This window comes from Schistocerca piceifrons, chromosome 3 (assembly GCF_021461385.2).
Source record: "Schistocerca piceifrons isolate TAMUIC-IGC-003096 chromosome 3, iqSchPice1.1, whole genome shotgun sequence".
In the NCBI taxonomy this organism is placed as follows: Eukaryota; Metazoa; Arthropoda; class Insecta; order Orthoptera; family Acrididae; genus Schistocerca; species Schistocerca piceifrons.
Window position 1 is genome coordinate 710,222,823 of NC_060140.1, and position 26,228 is coordinate 710,249,050.

Here is a 26,228-nt window from a genome sequence, read left to right on the forward strand (position 1 = left end):
TAGCTGTTTGTAACTTCCCGACCTGTGACCTAAGCCTAGCACAGGAAACTGGAACGACCGTAATGGAGATTGTTACTCAGTTAAATGTTTTAAGCAAACCGTTTCCGTTTTAACCTTGGGTTTCTTTTCGTTGCCTTTCCTATCCTTCCGATCTTCGGTCACTGTTCATATTCGTCCCTAAAAACGGCGGTCTTTCATCCGTGAACAGTGCCCTCGCTTCTCTGCTACGAGCTTGGTTGTGATGCATTTTCATTGTGTGCCTTCTATCAGTCGAGTTCGTTTTGGCCTACGGCCGAAGTGATGATGATTTGTGTGGCGCTCAACTGCGTTGTCATCAGCGTCCGTTCAGAGTTCAAACTTATTACACAATCCATTTTCTTCTCAAAATGCAATGTAGTCAGTCACAAATGACGAGGGAAACTATCACTCAGTCCCGGACAGAAAAAATCCCAAGCCGGCCGGGAATCTAAGCAGGGATACCGTGATCCAGAAGCAGCAGCGCTAACCCCTAGACCACGAGCTACCGACTACGGCTGAAGCGTGCACGTAAGTACTGTCTGTAAACCGTTTGCCTTTTCCGACACGACTTTGTACGATGCGAAAGTATTTGGGAAGCGTGTGGTACGAATCCATTTTTAAATGAGTCATGAAGAGCATACGCTTTTGAGGTTCATAAGGTCACTTGTGAAGGCTTGCAAGGAGAAATATTGAGCAGAACAGGAAAAGGTGCTTCACGTGAACCATCGACATCCGTTAAATGGAGACAGAACGTATAACGTACGTACAAGATGATCGTCGGAACATGCGGAGATATAAAGAGAGAACACCACCAAATCATGAACTTTGTATTAGTCTGCAAGGCAGAATTATTCAGGAGACAAGAAGGCTTTGTCAACTAATGTCGACTTTTGGTTTGAGGGGAAAAAAAACCGCAAAATGAGATCCTGCGTTCCGTATTTTCAAGGGATACTGTTAACCGTCCGAAGGCGTATGGCTCACATTTCCGTAAGGAATCTCATTTTAGGTATCAGTACTATCACGCGTAAGTGCGACATGCACACTGCACGTTTATATTTCAATATTAGTTACCGTATTAAAGTTACTGACTTGTTCACCGCACATCGAATACGCGAACTTAGCGATTGTCAACAACATTCAATACACCTCTTCATTTTGGTATGATAGACGTATAGCGGAAGATGCTTTTATGCGTAAGAGTGGAATCAAACAATCATGTTAGGATCTTTTAAAGCGAGCTGAATACAGCACGTAAACAGACACAGGTGTAGTACAGGAATGAGCTCATCGGACACTCTAGAAGTGAAACCATTTAAATACCACTGTGTGTACAAGCGTTAGAAGGCGAGATCGCGAACACTGAAAGGCAGATCGAGGAATACCGAATTATGTACGAAAAATATGTGACATGTAAACATATACTGACTTACAGCGAAATTAAGATACATTGAAGTAGACGTGACCAACAGCTGAAGTCATGTCTCAGCACGTTTAAGTTAAGATACAGATAAAGTAAGCGTTGTGCGTGTAAGACGCTATCACGGGAGAACCAGCTGAACCAACAATTGATCGTTATACACGGTGAAGTCCGGAAATTCAGAACCAATTACTACAAATTCTGCACCCGTAATTCGATTATACTGTGACTTTGAAGATCGTGATATTAATGAAGATAATGGGACAGTGAAATATTTCTGTAACAATGCCACGTTCTTACAATTCTCTAGATAGATAGTAAGCTCATATTGTCTACAAACTCTACATTTAACTCATTTAACAGGCAAGCCGACTGCCTATCTAAACACGTAGAAGTGTAAACATTTTTGTCTAAAACCAGTACCCTTGTGTCTACGCACAAAGCTTTTTACCTACCACTTCCAGTAGAAAATTTATGTTAGATTTCCTCAACCACCTCCAAGTAGGAAGCAGCAGTAACAGGGCTCTGAGTCAACGCCTTTCTTGCTTAATGTTTGTAGGGTAAGCATATCTTTTTGCTTCAGGCAACTAATCTGTTGCGGAGGCAAGTGAACTGAGGGAAGTTCATTCTCCACCAAGTTACTTTCCATTGTATCACATGAATAGAAGAATTAGGAAACTAGTGGCAACAGTTGTAGCTGTAGCAGGAAAAGCTTGCTTGTTCGAATGAGAAATTAAATGCCGGTACTGGAAGTAATGAAATTGTGGCGAGGGGGGAGGGATTTTTTTTTTTGTGGTTTTAGGGCGCACAACTTCAACGGTCATTAGCGCCCAGACTACGTTAGGAATGCACCGCGAGTCAAGTTTAAAACAGCAACGAAACGGAAAACACGATAAAAGACAGACTGACAGGTATAGGATTAAAAAAAGAAACAGCATAATCAAATGTCCTTAGAGAGGGTTGTCAAATTGATAAAATGAAGAACGCGAGCAGCTGCTCGTGGGTCATCCGCTAAAATGGCTTCTAGAGTACATGGCAGGCCAAGATCGAGACGCAGTGTGTTAAAATCCGGACAGGACGTTAAAATGTGGCGGACCGTCAGCAATTGCCCACATGGGCAGAACGGCGCCGGCGCAGCCGTCAGCAGATGGCTATGGCTGAACCGGCAGTGTCCAATACGTAACCGGGCCAAAACTACCTCCTCCCGCCGAGAAGGGCGTGAGGAGGACGTCCGAGCCACGGGAAGAGGTTTCAAGGCCCGAAGCTTGTTGTCTAAGTGCAGCCCAATCGGCATGCCACAGCGATAAAATGCGCCGACAAATGACCCTGCTACAATCTGACGAAGGGACACAACAAGAAGCTGTCCGAGGCTGGAGGACCGCAGCCTTGGCCGCGACATCTGCAGCTTCGTTCCCAGGGATACCAACATGGCCAGGAACCCACATAAAGCTAACCGGAGGACCGACGTCCACCAGCTGCTGAAGAGAGCGTTGGATCCGGTGCACGAAAGGGTGAACCGGGTATGGATCACTGAGGCTCTGGATAGCGCTCAGGGAATCGGAGCAGATGACATATGCAGAATGTCGGTGGCGGCAGATGTAAAGAACAGCCTGGTAGATGGCAAAGAGCTCAGCTGTGAAGACCGAACAATGGCCAAGGAGCCGGTATTTGAAACTTTGTGCCCCGACAATAAAAGAACACCCGACCCCGTCTTTGGTCTTAGAGCCATCTGTATAAATGAATGTCATATTAATGAACTTCGAACGAAGTTCGACAAAACGGGAGTGGTAGACTGAACCGGGGGTAACCTCCTTCGGGAGCGAGCAGAGGTCAAGGTGGACGCGAACCTGAGCCTGGAGCCAAGGTGGCGTGAGGCTCTCGCCCACTCGAAAGGTTGCAGGGAGTGAAAAATTAAGGTGTTGAAGGAGGCGACGAAAGCGAACTCCAGGGGGTAGCAGGGGAGAGACATACAACCCGTACTGACGGTCGAGCGAGTCATCAAATAAGGAACGATAAGACGGGTGGTCGGGCATTGCCAGTAGCCGACAGGCATACCGACAAAGCAATATATCGCGCCGGTAGGTGAGTGGCAACTCACCAGCGTCAGCATGAAGACTCTCGACGGGACTAGTATAAAACGCTCCGATCGCAAGTCGTAAACCCCGATGTTGTATGGAGTTGAGGCGGCGTAAGATGGATGGCCGTGCAGAGGAGTATACGAAGCTCCCATAATCCAGCTTGGAGCGGACGATCGACCGATATAGGCGAAGTAGGACGGTTCGATCCGCTCCCCACGACATGCCACTGAGAACACGGAGGACATTTAGAGAACGCGTACAACGGGCAGCCAAATATGACATGTGGAGACCAACTAAGTTTCCTGTCAAATGTAAGACCTAAACATTTTGTTGTCTCCACGAATGGGAGAGCAACGGGACCGAGTCGTAAGGACGGTGGGAGAAACTCTTTGTAGCGCCAGAAGTTAATACAGACCGTCTTCTCAGCAGAAAAACGGAAGCCATTGGCGACACTCCAGGAGTAAAGACGGCGAAGAGAACGCTGAAGACGGCGCTCCAGGAAACACGTACGCTGCGCGCTGCAATAGATGGTAAAATCGTCCACGAAAAGGGAGCCTGATACATCAGCTGGGAGGCAATCCATTATTGGATTGATCGCTATGGCGAAGAGAGCGACGCTCAAAACTGAGCCCTGTGGCACCCCATTCTCCTGGCGAAAGGTGTCTGACAGGACAGAACCCACACGTACCCTGAACTGTCGATCCATTAAAAAGGAACGAATAAAAAGAGGGAGGCGACCGCGAAGGCCCCATGTAAGCATGGTGCGGAGAATGCCCGCCCTCCAACAGGTGTCGTAAGCCTTCTCCAAATCAAAGAACACAGCCGCGGTCGGGCGCTTCCGCAAGAAGTTATTCATAATGAAGGTCGACAAGGTAACTAGATGGTCAACAGCAGAGCGGCGCCTACGAAATCCACATTGTACATTGGTAAGTAGGCGTCGAGACTCGAGCAGCCAAACCAATCTAGAGTTAACCATTCGCTCCATCACTTTACAGACACAGCTGGTAAGCGAGATGGGTCGATAACTGGAGGGCAAGTGCTTGTCCTTCCCCGGCTTAGGAATCGGGACAACAATAGACTCGCGCCAGCATGCGGGAACATGTCCCTCAATCCAGATGCGATTGTAAGTACGAAGAAGAAAACCTTTACCTGCAGGAGAAAGGTTCTTCAGCATCTGAATGTGAATAGAATCAGGCCCTGGAGCGGAGGACCGTGACCGGGCAAGTGCGTTTTCGAGTTCCCGCATGGTGAATGGGGCATTATAACTTTCACGATTCGAGGAGCGGAAGTTAGGTGGCCTAGCCTCCTCTGCCTGTTTGCGGGGGAGGAAGGCAGGGTGGTAATGAGCGGAGCTCGAAACCTCTGCGAAAAAGCGGCCGAAGGCATTGGAGACAGCCTCAGGGGCCACAAGGACGTCATTCGCGACCGTCAAGCCAGAAACTGGTGAGTGGACCTTAGTGCCAGATAGCCGGCGCAAGCTACCCCAGACAACAGAAGGAGTAAAACTGTTGAAGGTGCTTGTGAAAGCAGCCCAGCTGGCTTTCTTGCTTTCTTTAATAATACGACCCTGTGCACGTAATTTTTTATAATTGATACAATTCGCCACTGTAGGGTGGCGTTTAAAGGTGCGTAAAGCACGTCGACGAGCACGTAAAGCGTCTCTACATGCTGCGGTCCACCATGGGACCGGTACACAACGTGGAGAAGAAGTAGGGTGAGGGATGGAATATTCAGCAGCAGTGAGAATGACTTCCGTGAGGTGTGCGACCTGACGATCGCAGCTTGTGAACGTTTGATCCTGAAAGGTCGCCCTGGAAGAGAAGAGCCCCCAGTCTGCTTTGGAGATTGTCCAACTAGATGAGCACGGAGAGGGGGTATGCTGCAGGAGATGGATAAGACACGGGAAGTGGTCGCTCGAATATGTATTAGAAAGTGCATACCACTCAAACTGGCATGCAAGTTGGGGAGTACATATAGAGAGGTCTAAATGGGAATAGGTGTGAGATGTGTCCGAAAGAAAAGTAGGGGCGCCAGTATTGAGGCAGACAAGATTGAGCTGGTTGAAAAGGTCTGCTAACAGGGAGCCCCTCGGGCAGGATGCTGGAGAGCCCCAAAGGGGATGGTCGGCATTGAAGTCTCCAGTTAACAAAAATGGTGCAGGTAGCTGAGCAGTAAGTTGCATCATGTCTGCCCTGGTAACGGCAGACGACGGAGTGTGAAAGGTACAGATGGAAAATGTGAAAGTGGGGGGAGTAATGCGGATGGCAACTGCCTGCAGGCCGGTGTGCAACGTGATGGGATCGTAGTAAATATCATCCCAGACCAGCAACATAACCCCTCCATGAGCCGGGATACCTACCACAGGGGGTAGGTCAAAACGCACAGAGGTGTAGTGTGCCATGGCAATTTGATCGCATGGGCGTAGCTTCGTTTCCTGGAGGGCTACGACGAGCGGACGGTGCAAGCGGAGCAGCAACTTCAAGTCCTCTCGGTTGGAGCGAATGCTACGAATATTCCAGTGAATAAGTGCCATCGTAAGAAGAAAAGGAAGACGAAAGAAGGGGTCACCTCGAAGGCCGCTGAGGGCCTGGCTTCCAGCGAGCACTGCCGCCGCTATCAGTAGGCGGACAGTCATCGTCCATTGGGTCTATAGGTTCATCGGCCATCTTGGGAAGATGGCCGGGAGGGGGAGCTTCCTCCGCCGGTGAACGGCCAGATGTTCGGCTACCAGCGGTGCGGCCAGGCGAAACGGATGACGGCCTGGGGCGGCAACCGCTGGGTGGCGCAGGAGAAGAAATGCGCCGTGGCGGAGAAGGAGATCTGTGCTTACTATGAGCCTTCTTGGAAGGTCGTTTGGTGGAAGTACCGGTCGAAGGCTGGGAGGTAGAGGTACGTAAGAAGTCTGCACGGGACGGTTCCTTCTTGAAGGCCCGTGCATCTGACTTCGGGGTCTTTGTCTTAGCAGAAGCTGATGAATGGGCTGGTGTCTGTGGGGTGATGGGAGGAAGAGGAGACGTCGACCGTGCGATCTTAGCACTGGCCGAACCGACGACCGTGGTGCTGAAGGTCACATCGCATGTCTGGGTTGCCACCTCCCTGGTAGTCCTAGGAGAGGCGAGGGCAGTACTGTATTTCCCCGCTGGAAGCAGCGTGGGCTTCCTACTAGCCAATAGCTTGCGAGCAGCCGAGGTGGACAGTTTCTCTTTGACCCGAATTTCTTGGATACAGCGTTCTTCCTTATAGACAGGACAGTCGCGGGAGGATGCGGCAGGGTCACCCTGACAGTTCACACAACAAGGAGACGGAAGTGGACAGTCACCCTCATGGGCATCCCTGCCACAAGTGACATTTAGCCGCATTGGAACAAGACTGTCGAGTGTGATTGAAACGCTGACATTGGTAGCAGCGCGCAGGTGTCGGGACATAGGGGCGAACAGAAAACCTCTTAGCCCGCCTTGATGCGCGATGGCAGCTTAACACTATCGAAGGTCAAAAGAAGTGTCCGGGTCGGTACAAGGTCATTGTTGACCTTTTTCATGACCCTATGGACAGCCGTCACGCTCTGCTCAGCGAGGAAAGATTGAATCTCCTCGTCAGTCAATCCGTCGAGGGATCTAGTATAGACCACACCACGGGACGAATTCAAAGTTCGGTGAGCCTCCACCCGGACAAGGAACGTGTACAGGAGTGTGGCCCGAAGCAGTTTTTGTGCCTGAAAGGCGCTCTCAGTTTCTAGTAATAAGGTACCATTACGCAACCCCTCCCTGGGCCTGGCCTTTACCAGGGGGTACGTGCGTGCCCTACATGTCTACCCAGGGTGGGGAATTACGCGTTACCCCGTCACCGGCTATGCGTGCGAACGCGTGGGTCAGCCTTCAGGCGCGCACAGGGAGGAAGGAAGAAGAGGAAAAAGAAGAGAGAGGGAGAGAGAGGACAGACTGTCTCGAACGCCGAGGCAAGGAGGGAGAAGGCAAGGAGGGAGAAGGCAAGGAGGGAGAAGGCAAGGAGGGAGAAGGCAAGGAGGGAGAAGGCAAGGAGGGAGAAGGCAAGGAGGGAGAAGGCAAGGAGGGAGAAGGCAAGGAGGGAGAAGGCAAGGAGGGAGAAGGCAAGGAGGGAGAAGGCAAGGAGGGAGAAGGCAAGGAGGGAGAAGGCAAGGAGGGAGAAGGCAAGGAGGGAGAAGGCAAGGAGGGAGAAGGCAAGGAGGGAGAAGGCAAGGAGGGAGAAGGCAAGGAGGGAGAAGGCAAGGAGGGAGAAGGCAAGGAGGGAGAAGGCAAGGAGGGAGAAGGCAAGGAGGGAGAAGGCAAGGAGGGAGAAGGCAAGGAGGGAGAAGGCAAGGAGGGAGAAGGCAAGGAGGGAGAAGGCAAGGAGGGAGAAGGCAAGGAGGGAGAAGGCAAGGAGGGAGAAGGCAAGGAGGGAGAAGGCAAGGAGGGAGAAGGCAAGGAGGGAGAAGGCAAGGAGGGAGAAGGCAAGGAGGGAGAAGGCAAGGAGGGAGAAGGCAAGGAGGGAGAAGGCAAGGAGGGAGAAGGCAAGGAGGGAGAAGGCAAGGAGGGAGAAGGCAAGGAGGGAGAAGGCAAGGAGGGAGAAGGCAAGGAGGGAGAAGGCAAGGAGGGAGAAGGCAAGGAGGGAGAAGGCAAGGAGGGAGAAGGCAAGGAGGGAGAAGGCAAGGAGGGAGAAGGCAAGGAGGGAGAAGGCAAGGAGGGAGAAGGCAAGGAGGGAGAAGGCAAGGAGGGAGAAGGCAAGGAGGGAGAAGGCAAGGAGGGAGAAGGCAAGGAGGGAGAAGGCAAGGAGGGAGAAGGCAAGGAGGGAGAAGGCAAGGAGGGAGAAGGCAAGGAGGGAGAAGGCAAGGAGGGAGAAGGCAAGGAGGGAGAAGGCAAGGAGGGAGAAGGCAAGGAGGGAGAAGGCAAGGAGGGAGAAGGCAAGGAGGGAGAAGGCAAGGAGGGAGAAGGCAAGGAGGGAGAAGGCAAGGGAAAGAGTAAGGAAGACAGTGAGGTGGAGAAGAGCAAAGAAAGGAACCAACCAAAGGAAGGAAGAAACGGGAAGTGAAAAATCAAAAATGACTGCAAATAGAGGTCGTGGAACCGTCCGTCTCCGGACGCAGGCGCCAACTACCCCCCTGAGGGGGAGGGACTCCTTTTACTCGCCTCTTACGACAGGCAGGAATACCTCGGGCCTATTCTAATCCCCGGACCCGCAGGGGGGGTGAGGGGGAGGGAGGAGGGGGCGACACAGAGAGAGAGAGAGAGAGAGAGAGAGAGAGAGAGAGAGAGAGAGAGAGAGAGGTACAAATGAGGAAGAGGGCGGGGTAGAGGGCAGCAGGAGGAGAAAAATCTGTGGACGCGGGCCTTCCATGACCCGGCACTGGCGTTTTCTTTACTTTTCCGCAGATACCGGCCTAGTTATGCAGTACATACGAGGTTACGGTTGGCAAACTTATTACTGAATCATTTTTCGGGTTATCACAGGTGCGTTCAGAAGTTTAAGTACACTTAATTCTCAAGCTATGTACACGTTTTGATAGTTTACTACGAAGTCCGAAAGGAATCTTCGATCCCACAGAAACTGGAAACCAGTTTACTTGCCAAATTAACCGTTTCTGGAGATTTAATGACGTGATTGAGTTTTCTTGAAACAGGTGAATTGTGTGCAAACTACAACAGTCTGCTTATGCGGTGCAGACACAGGAAGGTCTTAGTTAGAGACCTTGTGCTGAGACATTACAATTGCTTTGTCTCAGAGTTAGTGAAGTGCAAGTACACTGGAATCTTCGATTACGCTTGCCAGTTTCTACCGTCGTAACTACTGGTAAATAGCAGCGATTTCGTTAGATCGCTATCGCAATACAAAGCGAAAAAACGCGTAATACTGCTATGGGTTTTGTAACTCATCTTAGTGAAATCTGTTTAGATGCGGATTGAGCAGATCGCACATGAACTGACTCAGTAAGTATTACTAACATTGATATGCTTAGTATTCGAAGGCGCCACGTTAGTAAGCCATGTTTATTTAAATCATTCCTCTAATGACGTACGCTCACTGCGTTAGAATGCGATTGAAATGTTAACCTTCAGAGTTGTGAAAATTGCTTCATAGCTGCTTTGTTTGTAATTGAACAGGCTAACGAAAAAAATTGAATTAACGTTCTAATGTTACTCCCTGCGGCGCTACCAAATCGATTCTATGGGTCTATCAGTTTGCAGTATTCTAATCACTTATTGCACGGGGGCATGACGGTAGTCCATAGTCTAAACCCCAAAAGCAATCTACCTTTCAACATGTAGAGCCCTAACAGGCATTTCATTTTTGTAATACGTCAAGAGTTTGTTTACGTTTAGTTCACAGTATGCAACATTTGATCTAAGAAACCCCTCTATTCGCCGTTTGAACCCAGATGGTTAGAGTCCCCAGAATTTGGGTGACTGCCCTACCCATAGATGGTCACCCACATACCGAATGATTTCACTGTAGGATTTAAGTTCATTGGTTTAGTCTTTGTTTACAACGACCCCCTTTTAAACGTATATACTCATAACGTACTACAGTATCTGTTTTACTCGCGCGACTATTCCGCCATGGAATGTAAGGCGATAACTGCAGCATAGAGGCACAACTTAACGTTTCTGCTATTCAGATTCATTAGTCTGCTCGAGGCGCTTCGGCTGAAATTCCAAGTAACAAACGAGGCCCCAAAGAATTTCAGACATAGGAGCACTTGCTCCTCACCACGTACTGAGTCGACACATTTAAAAAACGGAAAGCGAAAGCACTGTTTGCCTTTTATCAGTCATTTTCCGTGAAGCGATTTTAGAAGAAAGTGAGACAGAACGGGAGGCTAACTTTACCAAGCGAGCAATTCAGAACTTTTAGAGATACTAAAAAAACGTAGCGGCGTTACTGACTCTCCTACGTTGAAGAGGAAAAGTTTGCATCGCTACCACCCACGAATTCGCGGCCGCTATCCGTCGGAAAACGGCGCAAGCCGTAAGAACAGATTCAAACTTAATTCTACTACTTGCTTACTGTTCCACCGTAATACCCTGATTTGTGTGTTAATTGAAGTTCAAAGAACGTATCAAACTTTCAATAATCCTTTGCTGTGAAATGCCCAATTACTTATATTCTTGAAGATTTAAGAAGTGTTTAAGGAAAGCACACATCGGAATCCTAATTGGGGCGAGGGGAGGGGGGGGGGGGAAGAGAGAGAGAGAGAGAGAGAGAGAGAGAGAGAGAGAGCGCGCTTAGATACAGCACAGATGAAAATGGCATACCACGAGCCTGTAATGAAGGCTGCACATGACTCTGGCATCCGGTTATCTGGAAAGAGTTTCCCTACCAAGAAATACATAGAATTTGACTCCTACCGAAACAAAATTCTTATCTAATAGTGATATCCACTGTAAGTGGACTATTGGAATGCGTTAAGCTCACTAATTTGACGGACTTAGTCATTCTCAAAAAGCATTCAATCAATGTAAGATCTGGCACTGTTTGAATGCAATCTTGATCATATGACAGTGCGTTAACACTGTCATTCGCAGGAGTGTAAAGCGACGCAGCAACAAGTTACTATGCTACCGGAACACACTATTTAAGAAGTGTTAAATGAAAATACAAGCCTAATATTCTCAAGAGATGAAATGTGTAATATTTGGTGAAGTTAAAAATTTTAGTTCTAGAATTAAAGGCACAAACTTCGTGAAGACTGTGGGTTATATGACAGGAATTTTTGAACCTTACCGATCTCCAGCCTCGTTCCAGCCATGTATTGCTCAAATCTCGCCAACCGGTTTTCCACCAGCGCAATCACCTTGCGAGAGGATTTAACTACAGTTTTTGTAGTTCTTTTCACTTGCTTCCGTCCGACCTCAGTTACTATGACCGCTGTATTTACTGCTGGGCTAATGAAACTCACTAAGCGTCCAACAACGCTATTGTAGATCTGAAACAGAATTAAACGTGAATTTCTGTCAGGTTTAATGCTTACTTGTGTCTGGTCGCACACTTACCTTCTCGGGTGATTCTTTGACAACAGGAAAGAATTTCTCCAATCGCTCCAGACCTTCGCTCGCTGGATTATCTACCAGCTTCAACACTGGCTTGATTTTTTGAATTATATTGCCAGTGCAATTTGTGACAGCTGTCGCCACTTTCTCGGAAATATTTAGGCCAATTTCAGTTACTTTACTGCTATGCTTCACAGATTTATAAGTTTCTTCTCCCTTGTTCAAAATGAACAATACAAGAGGCCATCCCTTCAGTAACTGTAAAGTTTTGAAGGACTCGCCTACCACGTCTTGCGGAACGACATTTTGGACTAATTCCTCTTGAGTGTCAGATGCCTCTGGGCTGACAGCAGGATTAAGTTTCTCTTCCACAGCTGCAGGCTCAACTAAGCTTGTTTTACTCATTTTGGACTAACTGCAAATAAATAATATTGCACAAATCACTTCTCCACTTTAATTTATATCAATACACAAAAATAAAGATGCACAACGACTGAAACAGTAAACCACCTACAGCGTTGAATCACTGCTTAAATAAACTGACTTAATTGGTCACGTTCCACGACAAGACTACAAAGAAAATCTTGTTTACCTTCAAGCTTATAGACAGCGAAGGCTGTAGAGCATGATGTGAACACCAGGGTGCGCTGCTGTCGCGCAGTGCGTACTATGTGGTGTAAGAAGTATCCTAAATGTCCCGTTTAAAAACTGTTTGCTGCAGGTAATGCTATTTCATAGTAACAAAGTACTGAACGTCCGCACGTAAGCAATAATAATATCTTGTAATACCAAAAGCCAGCGTAATGATAGAGGTCCCTACACACGCACCAACCGACCGAGCGACCGACTAACTGGACGTGTGTAGGCGATTTAGCCAACCGACCGCTTAACATTTCTTGTACGGATGGCAGTCGGATAAGACCACCCCACAGACCATTCTCCCCGCACCTCACACCACTCCACCGAACGAACTGTGTGCCGTGTGAGCGCAAAAAAAAAGTTCGTCTTTTGTTACTGTGCGCGTGATTAAGTGCTATTCTAAATTTTTAACGAATCCATAGTGGTTTCTGAAATAGACTACAGACAGATTATATCTTAAATTTGATTTCTGATACATATTGGTTGTTAAACCTAAAACCCGAAATATAGACAGTTCAAAATGGCTCTGAGCACTATGGGACTTAACTTCTCAGGTCATCAGTCCCCTAGAACTTAGAACTACTTAAACCTAACTAACCTAAGGACATCACACATATCCATGCCCGAGGCAGGATTCGAACCTGCGACCGTAGCGGTCTCGCGGTTCCAGACTGTAGCGCCTACAATCGCTCGGCCACCCCGGCCGGCTATAGACAGTTAGTGGGTTTATTGACGAAATACATTTTCTTCATTCTTGTAAGTTTTAAAAGAAAGTCTGGGCTATATCTAAGCCTGCTGCTATGAAGAAGCAAAGATTGGCTTTTTTCTTTTCTTTTTTTGTAACAGTTAGCAATTTCTAAACACTTCATTTCCTTTGAACCTGTTGCTGTGTTTACTAGATTATGTGCACAACTACCATTTGCAGTCTTTCTTCTTCTAATATGAAATGAGTTTCTTAAACTTACAGGGGCATCTTTTCACCCACATACATACGAGATCTGTTCAAAAAATTCCAGAATATTTATAATTTCGCGCCAATGGTCCCTTGGAGTGAAATGCGGTTCGTATCCCTGAACACGCCAGTGTTTAATGTGCAGTAGCGGGAAGTTTCACTGTTGTACGAGTATGTCTGTCAGTTATTATTCGGAACTGTACTGAGTAGAACGTTGTGTCGCATAGGTCGCGAATTTCGAGATGGCAGAGTTACAGGAGCAACGCGTCTGCACTAACGTTTGCGTGGAACTCAAGAAAACCTTTATAGAGACGCACTAAATGATACAGGAAGCCTACGGTGACGAGTGCTAAAGCCATGCTCTGTGTTACGAATGGTTCACGCTGTTTAAAATTGGCCGGACGCAAGTTAAGGATGACCGGACACCCTTCGACGCCTACCGACGACGATCGTGACAGGAACGTCAACGAAATTGTGCGTGCCAATCGAATATTGTCCCCTACGCTCCTCGGAGTATGGGACATCATCATCATCATCATGTGTCATGAAATCCTGGCCCAGCATCCTGAAATGCATCTTGTTGCCATAAGTTCGTCCCACGGCTCATGAGCCAAGACCAGGAAGACCTTCGCCTCGCAACCTGTGAAGAGCTTTCAGATGGTGGAAATGAGAACGGGATTTTTCTTCAGAGAATCATCAATGGTGATAAGACGTGGGTCTACGGATATGATTTTGATATCAAGATTCAATCTCCACAGTGGGTCAGGAAAGGTTTTCCGAGGACAAAGAAAGCTCGTCATGTCAGCTCAAATTTCAAAGCGATGCTCATGTATTCTTTAACGAAGGATTAATTCATCATTAACTCGTGCCACAGGGACAAACACAAATTGTTTATCGATGGTACTATCGCGTGCGTGAAAATGTGAGAAGGGAACAGTCTGAAATGTGGCGAGACAATTCATGACTCTTGTATCACGATAACGTACTTGCACGTACCCTGTTGGTGCGTGACTATTGCACAAAAAACGAAATCATTCTGCTGGCTCATCCTCTGTACTCCCCAGACCTGGCCCCTGCGGACTTTTTTTTATTTCCGAAGTTGAAAACCCCGTTGAAAGGACGAAGATTTGCAACGGTAGACGAGATGGAAGAAAATCCGCGGACGGCTCTTCGCGCGATCCGGGAAGAGGTGTCACCAAGACTGCTTCCGGAATTGTAAACGGTGTTGAGAGCGGTGTATCAATTGTGGCGTAGAGGCCACACACAATAAGTAAAAGACAAGCGCCGAAAAATTTTGTGGACAAAGTTCCGAATTTTTTGAACAGATCTCGTAAACTGATTACTAAGGTTTACACGAACTTATTTTATTTTTAATTATTTTGCTTTACCATGATGTATTTCCTCAGGCAACTATGAATCAAGATGCAGGTTTCAGGAATCATTGTAGAATACAGTTATGGGGATATAACAGCACTGAATTTGAGGTTTTTCTTAACTTTTGCCAATGGCTAGAAACCGTAACGTAACTAATAGCCTATCTCATGACTGTATTCTTTTTCATCACAAACGTTTTCATGATGTTCAGCAGTTCCAAAATGCATGTCTTATTCATTCTTAGATAATTAAGAAAATCGTAAGCTCCCAGTTCCTTGAGTAATAGGATGTGGGTGAATTTCTTTCTTTGCTTTACCCTCAGCTTTCTCTCGGCTTTTTTTAGCCATGTTACCTGTAAAAACCAAGGCAAAACCCAATTTTTGCTTCTGCTAAACCTAATTGGTATCTCGTATAATATGAACTCAACGAACGTAATACAAATCACAACAAAACAGCGGCGCTGTAATTACTGAGTGCAGTCGGTTGGGAAGTGTATAGGCTGCCAAGAAATTGGTCGGTTGGCCGATAAATTGGTGCGTGTTTAGGGGCCTTAAGCGAAATGGCCGCCAGGAAAGAGGGCGCTACTGTCACGTAATCTGGCTCACTGTTACCGGCGACGCGGAACGCAGTGGAAAGGAAAGGTGTAAGTCTGACATCATAAGCCACTGTTAACGAGTTCCACGTTTGAATAAAGGGATAATAATTCTTTACACCAGGAAAAGTTTTAGATTTGATAATTGATTTCAAACACCATTAATTTGTATGCTATTAGTCAAGAACGTCAACGGAAAGTTGTCAATTACTGTACTAGAAGTGGTAATATTGCAAAATAATTTTTTACTTTAGAAGTACGTCCGTGGCTGCTAAGCAGAAAGTAATAGTAATGTCTGAGTGGTAACTTCGAATGTCACGTAAGCCTAAGTCATACTACGTTCGTAAATTTTACGTTACATAATTTACGAAAATGTAAAAAATCTTCCTTCTTAAAAATACGATCATGTCTTCATTGAAAGCAGCTATTTCGAAATTTTTATTATCTTAGCACCTTTATTGTGATTGTTTTTGTGCTTAGTGTATCCGGACCTAATCAGTCATAAAATCTGCAACACGAAGACAGGACACTGCCAAAAAAATAAATTACAGGGCGGAAAGGTTTTGTTACTCTAACGAATATTTTAAAGCTCGTTATAGTTAGTGAATGGGAACTTCTAACAAAACAGCATGCGTCGCTGTACTTTTATATAATACATTTCGGCTTAACATTAATCAAACCGGTATGTTAAACCTTTTTTTTTTTTACAATCTGTTGTAAATTGGTAATGACTTTCTGTGATAAACCTGTTTCGTTGCCTGACATTTACACTACATTTCAGTAACCGATAGCAACCGTATAGGCTAGTTTGCGTGGTGCTGGAGGAATATTGTTGTGACGTCACATTGTGGTGTGTACTTTGAATAAAATTTGTGTAGCGTTAATTCTCTCGATAGTTATATCTCTGGTTTACATAGAAAGTAACTTTTTAGTCTTTATCAGTAACGGAAGCCCTTTATTTACAAGTGACATTTTTAAGAGTTTTTCATTTATTAGTAGCATCGCGAAATAGGGAGGCAGTTGTTGAGCCTAGTTCTGCTCATGATTTTGATTGTAGTGAAAAAAGCGGAGGCGGTGAACCGAAAGTTTCTCACGTTTGCTTGACTATTTTGAAATTCGATGAACTGAATGATCCGATGAATATTACTTTTGGCAGAAAGTGCAGCCTCGTAACTATTGTTCATGTATTCTTTGTGATATGAAATTGTCAACGATTTCCAAGAAAGTTGTCAGTGCTTTATGTATGTGGCGGTGTTCGAAACATCGTGTTTGCCGGTCCGTTCCTTTTGGAAGTTGGTTCGAGAAATCAAGGCTATTCATGAAATCAATTCTGTTACTTGCTGACTTGAAGGTCTCATATTTGGCTTTCTATCCACGAAAGTGAGACCGCAAAACAGTTATCGATCGGGTTTCATCTCGCCGGGAAATTTGTTCCGATTTTAAGATGAAAAGAGGCAAAATTTGTGGGCCGGGGGTTTATAGGAATTGATGATCAAAACTTGCAAAATAAAAAGTGAGAGAGACATCGGCATGGGGTGCAGTCGTTTCAGGTCCAGACGAGCTGCACTTAGTTATAATCAATGAAAACACCTCAGCGGATGGGTCGATATCAGACTGGTGGGCTAGTTAAAAGGAGATGAATTTGGGTGTAAGCATTTAGTTGTGAACCATTGTTAAATTTAGAGAAAAACATCGGCATGTACAGATACAAAAGGTATTGGGGGCTGAAGTATTATTGGGTGGGTAAAAGGAGCAATTCGTAGCTCCAGTCAGTATGTTTTGAGGAATATGAAGCCAGAAAATCGGTGTTTGATTTTTTTCTCGAGGATGTGGGAAGAATGCACCATGTAGTTAGTACTGAAGTACAGGTACTCAAGGAGTCGTGTGGGCTGTAATTATAGTATCGTAGAGCAACTTTGTAAACATTTTAATGCATTGAAATGTGGAACAGATTTACGCTGGAAAAAATAGTGCTGATTTTGATCATCAGGTGCCAATCCTGCGCTGTGAATGCAAGAAAGGCTCACAGAACTGTTTCCCTATGTTATGGATAAGCATAAAAGATCAATCAAGTGAGAAAAGCATAATATTCATTTTATTATTAACCACCGCTTACTCAATTTGTTCAGTATCAGCACCGGAGACGTCGATGAGATCCTGTGCAATTCCAGATTTGCACCTGGCTGTCGAAACTGGAACTGCTTTTTCCTGCATGAATGTGTTCCAAATTAAGCCTATATACCAAGTTCCGCTATCGTAAGATAATTACAGCACACACTGGACCTATGTTAATAACTATATTAGAATTATAGCCAACCGACATGTACCAAAGAAAGTTAATTGAATGTTTTGAAGTGGTGGGGGCTTTTTGGGGTTAACGTTTCGGTTTCCTTTCGTTAATTTTGTTCCATATTCGGTTCTAAAGAGTTAAGTTTTTCAATGGTTTCACAGAGCTTTGATTTCTTGGTTGTCAGTCTATTGAATATTCAGCTGCTATTTGTAACTACTGGCAAATATTCTGTTGCTGTACTTTTTATTTACATACTAGTTACATCTAAACGGGACTAGGCGTATGGTGGTTCTTGTATTGCGTGCTGCTGTTGGTTGATGTTTGAATTTGTAGTACGTTTTGAAAAGGTGGCGTGAAAAGATGTATTTTTTGAAATTGAGGAAGAAGTCCCGAAATTTATATTCAGAAAGATTTGTTCCAGTTTGTACATAATTAGAGCAGTATTTGATAATCTGTTAATGTTTCCTTTACAGATGTATTTTTCCGAGGTGTGATTACCTTGTGACTGAATAGAACATCTTGACAATGTGATAATGAACTACTTTAGCCTCAGATGTAGGTTCGGTTCGAATGTGACTACCTGGTTTTGCGTTGGCGAAGCCAACGAATCCCACTGCTAATAAGCTGTCTGTGGAGGCACTGAACTGTGGCGTAGCCCGAGATATAGGTTAAGCTGGAATTTAATAGTTGATTCGTGAAAGCCAATAAAACATTTACCGAGACTCATCTGTAGCATACCTAGAGGTTTGTTCGACGATGCGAGAAAATCTACATGTGAGTTGAAGGAAACAAATGTCAACACGAAAGTGCGTTTTCCGGAATATACACTCCTGGAAATTGAAATAAGAACACCGCGAATTCATTGTCCCAGGAAGGGGAAACTTTATTGACACATTCCTGGGGTCAGATACATCACATGATCACACTGACAGAACCACAGGCACATAGACACAGGCAACAGAGCATGCACAATGTCGGCACTAGTACAGTGTATATCCACCTTTCGCAGCAATGCAGGCTGCTATTCTCCCATGGAGACGATCGTAGAGATGCTGGATGTAGTCCTGTGGAACGGCTTGCCATGCCATTTCCACCTGGCGCCTCAGTTGGACCAGCGTTCGTGCTGGACGTGCAGACCGCGTGAGACGACGCTTCATCCAGTCCCAAACATGCTCAATGGGAGACAGATCCGAAGATCTTGCTGGCCAGGGTAGTTGACTTACACCTTCTAGAGCACGTTGGGTGGCACGGGATACATGCGGACGTGCAGTGTCCTGTTGGAACAGCAAGTTCCCTTACCGGTCTAGGAATGGTAGAACGATGGGTTCGATGACGGTTTGGATGTACCGTGCACTATTCAGTGTCCCCTCGACGATCACCAGTGGTGTACGGCCAGTGTAGGAGATCGCTCCCCACACCATGATGCTGGGTGTTGGCCCTGTGTGCCTCGGTCGTATGCAGTCCTGATTGTGGCGCTCACCTGCACGGCGCCAAACACGCAGACGACCATCATTGGCACCAAGGCAGAAGCGAGTCTCATCGCTGAAGACGACACGTCTCCATTCGTCCCTCCATTCACGCCTGTCGCGACACCACTGGAGGCGGGCTGCACGATGTTGGGGCGTGAGCGGAAGACGGCCTAACGGTGTGCGGGACCGTAGCCCAGCTTCATGGAGACGGTTGCGAATGGTCCTCGCCGATACCCCAGGAGCAACAGTGTCCCTAATTTGCTGGGAAGTGGCGGTGCGGTCCCCTACGGCACTGCGTAGGATCCTACGGTCTTGGCGTGCATCCGTGCGTCGCTGCGGTCCGGTCCCAGGTCGACGGGCACGTGCACCTTCCGCCGACCACTGGCGACAACATCGATGTACTGTGGAGACCTCACGCCCCACGTGTTGAGCAATTCGGCGGTACGTCCACCCGGCCTCCCGCATGCCCACTATACGCCCTCGCTCAAAGTCCGTCAACTGCACATACGGCTCACGTCCACGCTGTCGCGGCATGCTACCAGTGTTAAAGACTGCGATGGAGCTCCGTATGCCACGGCAAACTGGCTGACACTGACGGCGGCGGTGCACAAATGCTGCGCAGCTAGCGCCATTCGACGGCCAACACCGCGGTTCCTGGTGTGCCCGCTGTGCCGTGCGTGTGATCATTGCTTGTACAGCCCTCTCGCAGTGTCCGCAGCAAGTATGGTGGGTCTGACACACCGGTGTCAATGTGTTCTTTTTTCCATTTCCAGGAGTGTATTTCTCTGGTCGACCTATAGCGTACGCCGAGATATATGTTCGTCTTTGTAATAACCTATTTTTATTTCAGATTTTGATCGGAAGTTTGGACAGTGTGATTCAGTTCAAACTTACAACAAAATAAAAGGTCACGTTATTTACGAACGAGTATTGTCATTGGTTAAGGACAGCGCCCTGACGATTGATGATATTCAGTTAGCTGGTTGTGACGCTTATTTGGTTATTAGTTCCGAATACTTTTGGATTTGTGAGGTTTCAGTTCTGACATACTTCGCTATGAATATAATGCAATATAGTTTTAAAGGGAAAGCAAAAAATCTGTGATTCGTTAACTTCCCATCACTCAAAGCGGGCGCCGTCATTGACAATAGCAGACTGGAAGTTCTAGACTCAGAAAGTGCGCTTCTAGTTTATTTTTATGGCCGTCCTGACACTTTTCGTTGAGCATCACTGTTTAATTACTTGGAGTTTTTTTACGAAATTTGTCATTTCTTAAAGATAGTGTGGTCCTTAATTTGGTAGTGCTTGTAGTTTGAAACAATTAGTGATAGCTGTCGGTTATGATTTTAGCTAACGTCTCAGAATGCCTACAGTATTTGTAAATTCCTTTTATGTATGTGTAATTGAAGTATATTTTCCGAATAGGTTCCGTTTTTACGAGAAACATTGTCCAGTACATGCTGGGTGTTGCGACGTCCATTACAGTATAACGATAGTGTGTTTTTGCGGTACTCGACTCCTATTTCCTTGTAATAGTGTTCTTATTTCATTCATTACAATATTCATAATTCAAAGCGCTTATTTCGTTATGTGGTAAATTTTTTTACACTAAACTTTCTCTTTATTACATTCACCACGTCGATAGCGACATGACGTAAGCCGATATACTCTTCGAGACGTTCGTTGCAAGTTTTTTATGTCACGACTCAAAGCGACGGCTGTCATCGAATGTTCCCCTTTATCCAATTTGTGTTGCCTTTAGTTGCATGCATATTCCAGATTTGTTTGTGAATAATCTCTGTATATGAAAGGTAACGCTCTGACTGACTCATCGTCCAGCACAAACAGTTGATAGAAATTGGAAATTGGGAAAAGATGTGGGTCTTCTGCTGTAGGCAACGTTCCAGAAGGGATCGTCAAAATGCCACTCCTAAATGGGTGAAATAGGTGATGAAAGGCTTTTTGGAAGTACGTCGCTATTAAGGGAATTCTGAAGGTAGAACTACACAAACTGGTACTGGGTTTGTCACATAGTGAAAATTGTGTGGTTCACCATTTTCGGAAATTCAACCACTAAGAGGGTAAAAAAGTGAGTGAAAGTCTTTTGAAAATAATCACTAAAGAATTATTAAAGGATTTATGAGTCTACATCTATGAAATTTGGTATTGAATTTCTCGGTTAGAATAAAAATGTTTCAGTGTTTCTGGAAATTCAACTCGTACATGAGTGCAATAGGGCATGAAAATATTTCGTTACGTTAATGTATTTTAAAGCTAAATTTGTGAAAATTATTTCACTTCTCGCTTAGATATAAAAAATATTTGTTAGGGAATGAAGGTGCTACAGAAATATCTCAAGATTCAAACGAATATGAAAACCTCGGACTGATGCCTCGCCATTTTCACTAGCATCATTATTTCTCACTCCTTTGGAATCCGAGACAAAAGCGTAGATTACTCCTCTCTTCCCCTGATAGTGTGTGCAGGATACTATACCCAGATGAATTCTCAGACTAAAATGTTGAACTCTAGGCGATCCTACGCACTGTCAAGCAGACGACTGACAGCTGTCAGTACTTCTCCATGTTTAACGTGGCATTCGGGGTGTTAGTCCGATGTAAATGAAAACGCCAATTATCTATTCGAAAACTGTCGTAAATATAGTACTAAAGGAGAAACGGTACACTATTATTCAGCCTTAGCGTGACATAAAGACTCGTTCCACTACATAGTGGGAGATAATGTGTAAATAACATCTGGAACCAGATAATGATTTCACCGTCCCTCGAGGACGTTGAAAGTGTCCCCCCCCCCCTCACCCATTGAACGTCACGATAAGTAAAATTAGTGACGAACGAGCTAGTGGCAGAGCGGGCTAGTAGTAATACATAGGTAACATAAACTCGACAATTGCAACCAGCCACACTTTTCTTGTATGAACCATTCTTCCGTAGCTAGTTTCGAGGAAATGCCTAGTCAGGAGACAAGTATTTCACAATACGCAAGTGTTACAATATGAAAGAATGTGATTTTGTATATCACAGACACTTTTACGTGATCTACACACTCAAATGAAAGTCCCTTAACTTCATGCGTTACAGCTTCATTGTCCTTACATTTATAAAACATTTCATAATGATACAGGGTACATCGTAATACAACGAAAATATACACTCATACAGAATATGTAAGTACGCTTTTGCGAGGATAGGGCACGTGGTCTACTGCGCTCTTGAAGTAACCATTCCGCAATTTTCCTGAAATTATTTAGGAAAACCGCGGTAGACTAAATCAGCAAGTCTGGTCAGAGCAAATAACTGCAGTGCCACAGTGTACAATGTTCTTCGATTTCCACATAATTTGCGTCAGAAAACTTATAATGTAAAAGAGTTTCGTACTTAATCGCTTCACAGATACCTACTGATCACTCTTGAATCATGAACATGCTGCTACGCCTCTTGCACTTATTCCACGCCCTTAAACATGCAACTGTGCTCCACGCATAACTTCATGAGGAGCAGGGTAAGGGGGTTCTGAGCCCAATTTCGATATCGAAATGCAAATTAATTAAATTGATCAATTAATTATCCCTACGCCTTGATGACGTGTGTTCGCCAGCGAACAAGTGGGTCCCCACTTCCTCCCCTCCCCCACCCAACCCCACCTCACCCTCACACTCCCCCAACTACCGTATTGGCGGGAAATTTTGGATTTTGTCGGGAATTTCAATTGTCAATTTCGCGGACGTAATATTAACGGAAATTATTGATAAAATGGGGGTTGGCGGCATAAACCGAAAAAAAGTCAGAGGGCGGGAAATCGGGGAATTACGCAATGCAGAGGACATAATTTACATTTCGTAGGACAGGGATACTCTTGTTTAAACTTCCGATCAGGTCATATACTGTGATCACAAACACATTAAGATGTTCAGCGGTGTGCTGCCAGGCAGGAGTGTACCGAGAAAGCAGCTCACTGACTGTAACTGCACAGCACTAGTGTTCGAGAGTCAATAGGCCTTGTCATGGTGCAGTCGCCACTAGCTGCATGTCACTCTTCCCCGTTTCTCATAGTGGTGTGCTTGGGGTTCCATCCCTTCTCGCCCTCTGCTTCACACAGTGTCGGCTGCTGCACATGATGCACTGCGCCCTCGTAACTCTCTAGTGAGGTATGTTGAACATCTGCCTAGGGCGATCACACACACTGACTCACCTCCCTTGCCCATATTAGCAGCCTGCCTGCCTTCCCTTCCCACCAGGCTGGACCTCAGAGGGTGCTGGAGAGCAGCCAGCATGCAAAGAACTCGGCAGAGAATAGTAACGTAAGCCATAATTCCCGACATGTGACGATGGTCTTCTACCACGAACAATAGGTTCGTTTCGAAGGTTGGCGTCTTCTTCCCACAGCTGTGCCCTAACGAATAATGTATAATTCAAGGGATGCAGCTGTCACTGAGAATGCAGAATGAACAAAGGGTGTTTTTCTAAAGATAGCAGATGCATCCAGTTTTCCAGCCACGTGCAGCCACTGAGCAGCAAGGAAAATATCTTTTCAGAAGGTTCCGCTATCTGTTTGCCTCAATTCCTTTTCCTCCTCCATAGCAGCGTTGTGTTCCTCAAAAGTATGCAGAAAGCCTACTTCAGCCTGCCTGAAGAAAACGAAGGAAAGTTATAACCTGCTGGAATGGGATTCTGAGTTCCTATTGATCCCCTCCCAAATAAAGGGTGGGGTCTGAAAGTATATAAAGCGCAACCCCTCATTACAAGCATTATCAGTCTTTTACAGTGATTGTATGTGTCCGTGTGATTCTTACAATATGAAATGGCCACTCAGTAACTATGCTAGTGCCAATGCTGATGGGAAATAGCCAAACTAGGGGCAATTGCCATGTAAGGGTTTATAAAACTAAATGGAGCTCAAATTGCTACAGTTATAAAATTTCCTGGCGAACTATTCAAATTTTTTCGAGATTGAGATACTTTCTCGTAATAAGTGGTAATAAGTTTTTTTCCTTGATATTGCAGCGTTCATTCCCGAAATGTTGGCTGAATTAGAATATTAGCTACAAGCTGAAAGTCGCCAGCAAGTCGAAGAGGTTGTTCTATCATCATGTAAGTACTTCTCCAAATTCTGAATCATATTTTGCATGTTCAGAAAACAGCTCCTGATGAATTCAAATATCAAGAAGAAAATTTTTTATCTTGCTTTTGCAGCATTAGAGCATCTAAACGACACTGAATGGCTGCTGGAGGCATACATGCAGCAATAACATAACTACATTCCTAATATATAGCTGTTAGACGGTTTTCAGTTGTGAGGCATATATTCTTCAATGTTGTAGATGTTGCTATGGAGCAAGTGGAGGATGAGACTCTAGCATGGGTATGAACCAAGAATAACAACCAGTACTTGCCACTTCCATCCGGTATGAACTTATTTTTTTCGTAGCTATGTATAGTTAGTACCTCATTAAGTAAATTCAGTACAGGTTTATTGTTTCTTATAATCAATATCTTGTAGATTACTTCCATGAGATGATTTGAGGCTGCATAACAATAATTCCGGCGAGGGTGAAGTACTTGAGTGGGTGCATGAGATGGTGGCTGCTGAAAGGAAGTGTCGTCTCGCGTTTTTGGATGATGATGAGGAGGAGGAAACATTTGATTGGGTGGCAGAACTAGGAGAAAGAATGAAATGCTCAATCCTGGGGATGAGAAGATAAAAAGTGACTATTACGCCACCAACATCAGTACAGCATATAATTATTATTCTGGAAAACTGAAGTACTTAATTGTTGTTGTTTAACAGCATATATACAAAAAAATCTTGTGCATTGTACTCAATTTTTCCACTGTTCGTTTGTTACAGAGGTGCCACCAACAATGCCCCACATCGGATTGCTGTGGCTTGTGCACCTACAGTGCTGGTTGTGGGGGCAAGTACCAAACACGCACCCAAGCAACATGCACCATCATGCAAAGCACAGCTTGTTAACGCCCAAGAGGTGGTGGAAGCAGCTGCATCTGTTGAAGTACCAGGCCCTACACCATCGCATACCCTCTGGCGATCTGCCAAGCCCCAGGCTGGGGATGGTAGACGCACCAACATGCAGCAACATCAACGAGCACCCTCTCCACAGCCTGGTCCCCCCTGCGGGTCCGGGGGTTAGAAGAGGGCCGAGGTATCCCTGCCTGTCGTAAGAGGCGACTAAAAGCAGTCTCACTTTTTGGCTCTAAAAGTTCAAGTTCCATTTTATGGTTTGACCTGCCACATTCCAAACCCCGCAGAAGTGCGAGCCACATCAGGAAGGATACCTTACGTGGTCCATGAGTTATTCATAGTGCCCTTACATTAATCTCCTGAACCTCTTGTCATGGTTTTGCATCTCCACCTGCAATTCAACTATTTGGGCGAGGATACTTTCCAGGGTATCTCACCTTCCTCCGTTGTCTCCTGTCCTCTTTCGCCCCTATGATAGTATTGGATTTCTCTGAGCCCAATATCCAGCGCAGTAGCCAGTTGGTTGTGGCAGGGCCGTCATGTACCCATTTGGTGGCAGCCCATTGACAACATAGGGATCGCACTACTGATGCCTGAGCTGTAAGCTCCCCATGTATGCCAAGGAGTAGATGCCTTCTTCCTGGGGCTTCAGAACTCCTGGCAACGGCCATCATGCCAGTTGGCCTTTGCTGTGGCTAGATGGCGCCCATGGGGAGAGCCCCTGGTTGGAGTGGGTGGCATCTGGATGAGCCACAATGAAGCGGACTGTCATCTCTTGCTGGTGACTGTACGGCGCCAGCAGTCTCTAAGGAGGGCAAGATCGAGTACAATGCTAGCAGATACGACCCTAAATCGTTTTCCTCCCTTGCTACACCATGAGAGGAATGTAGGGCTACAGAAAGAAGAAAGACATATTCACCCTGGTATTTAGCTTGTAGCAAAATGGAAGGGGACTCCCTTTCTACCTATGAAGCCTCAGTTTTTTGTTGTTGAGCATATTGAGGATACGTTTGGGGAAGTGACAGCACTGTCCAAGATGAGAAGTGGTGCAGCCTTGATTCAGACAGCATCCCCAGCCCAGTCCTTGGCGTTACTCACTTGTGACTGGCTGGATGATATTCGTGTTTCAGTCACTCCCCATAAAAGCTCCACATGGTCCAGGGGATTATTCTCCATCCCCAACTCCTCTTGCAGTCTGACGATGAGCTCCGCGCCAATCAAGAATGGCGGGGTGCTCATTTCTTGTGGCACATTTACAGTGAACCCAAAGACAAAAGCGTTGCTACTGGTGCCTTCATCTTGGCCTTTGAGGGTGATTCATTGCCTGAAAAGGTCAAGGTGATGGTTTACCGCTGTGAGGTTAAACCATATGTCCATCCCATTATGCGGTGCTTTAAGT

At 45.8% G+C, this 26,228-nt stretch overlaps 1 protein-coding gene across 1 annotated transcript; it reads left to right on the forward strand.

Annotated features, from left to right (window-relative positions):
* The first annotated feature begins 1,296 nt into the window (after positions 1–1,296).
* LOC124788982 (spore wall protein 2-like) lies at positions 1,297–23,891 on the forward strand. Its single transcript, XM_047256270.1, has 3 exons — positions 1,297–1,354; positions 7,544–8,485; positions 23,854–23,891. Exons 1-3 carry the CDS (start codon positions 1,297–1,299, stop codon positions 23,889–23,891), a joined length of 1,038 nt encoding a protein of 345 aa, XP_047112226.1.
* The last annotated feature ends 2,337 nt before the right edge of the window (positions 23,892–26,228 follow it).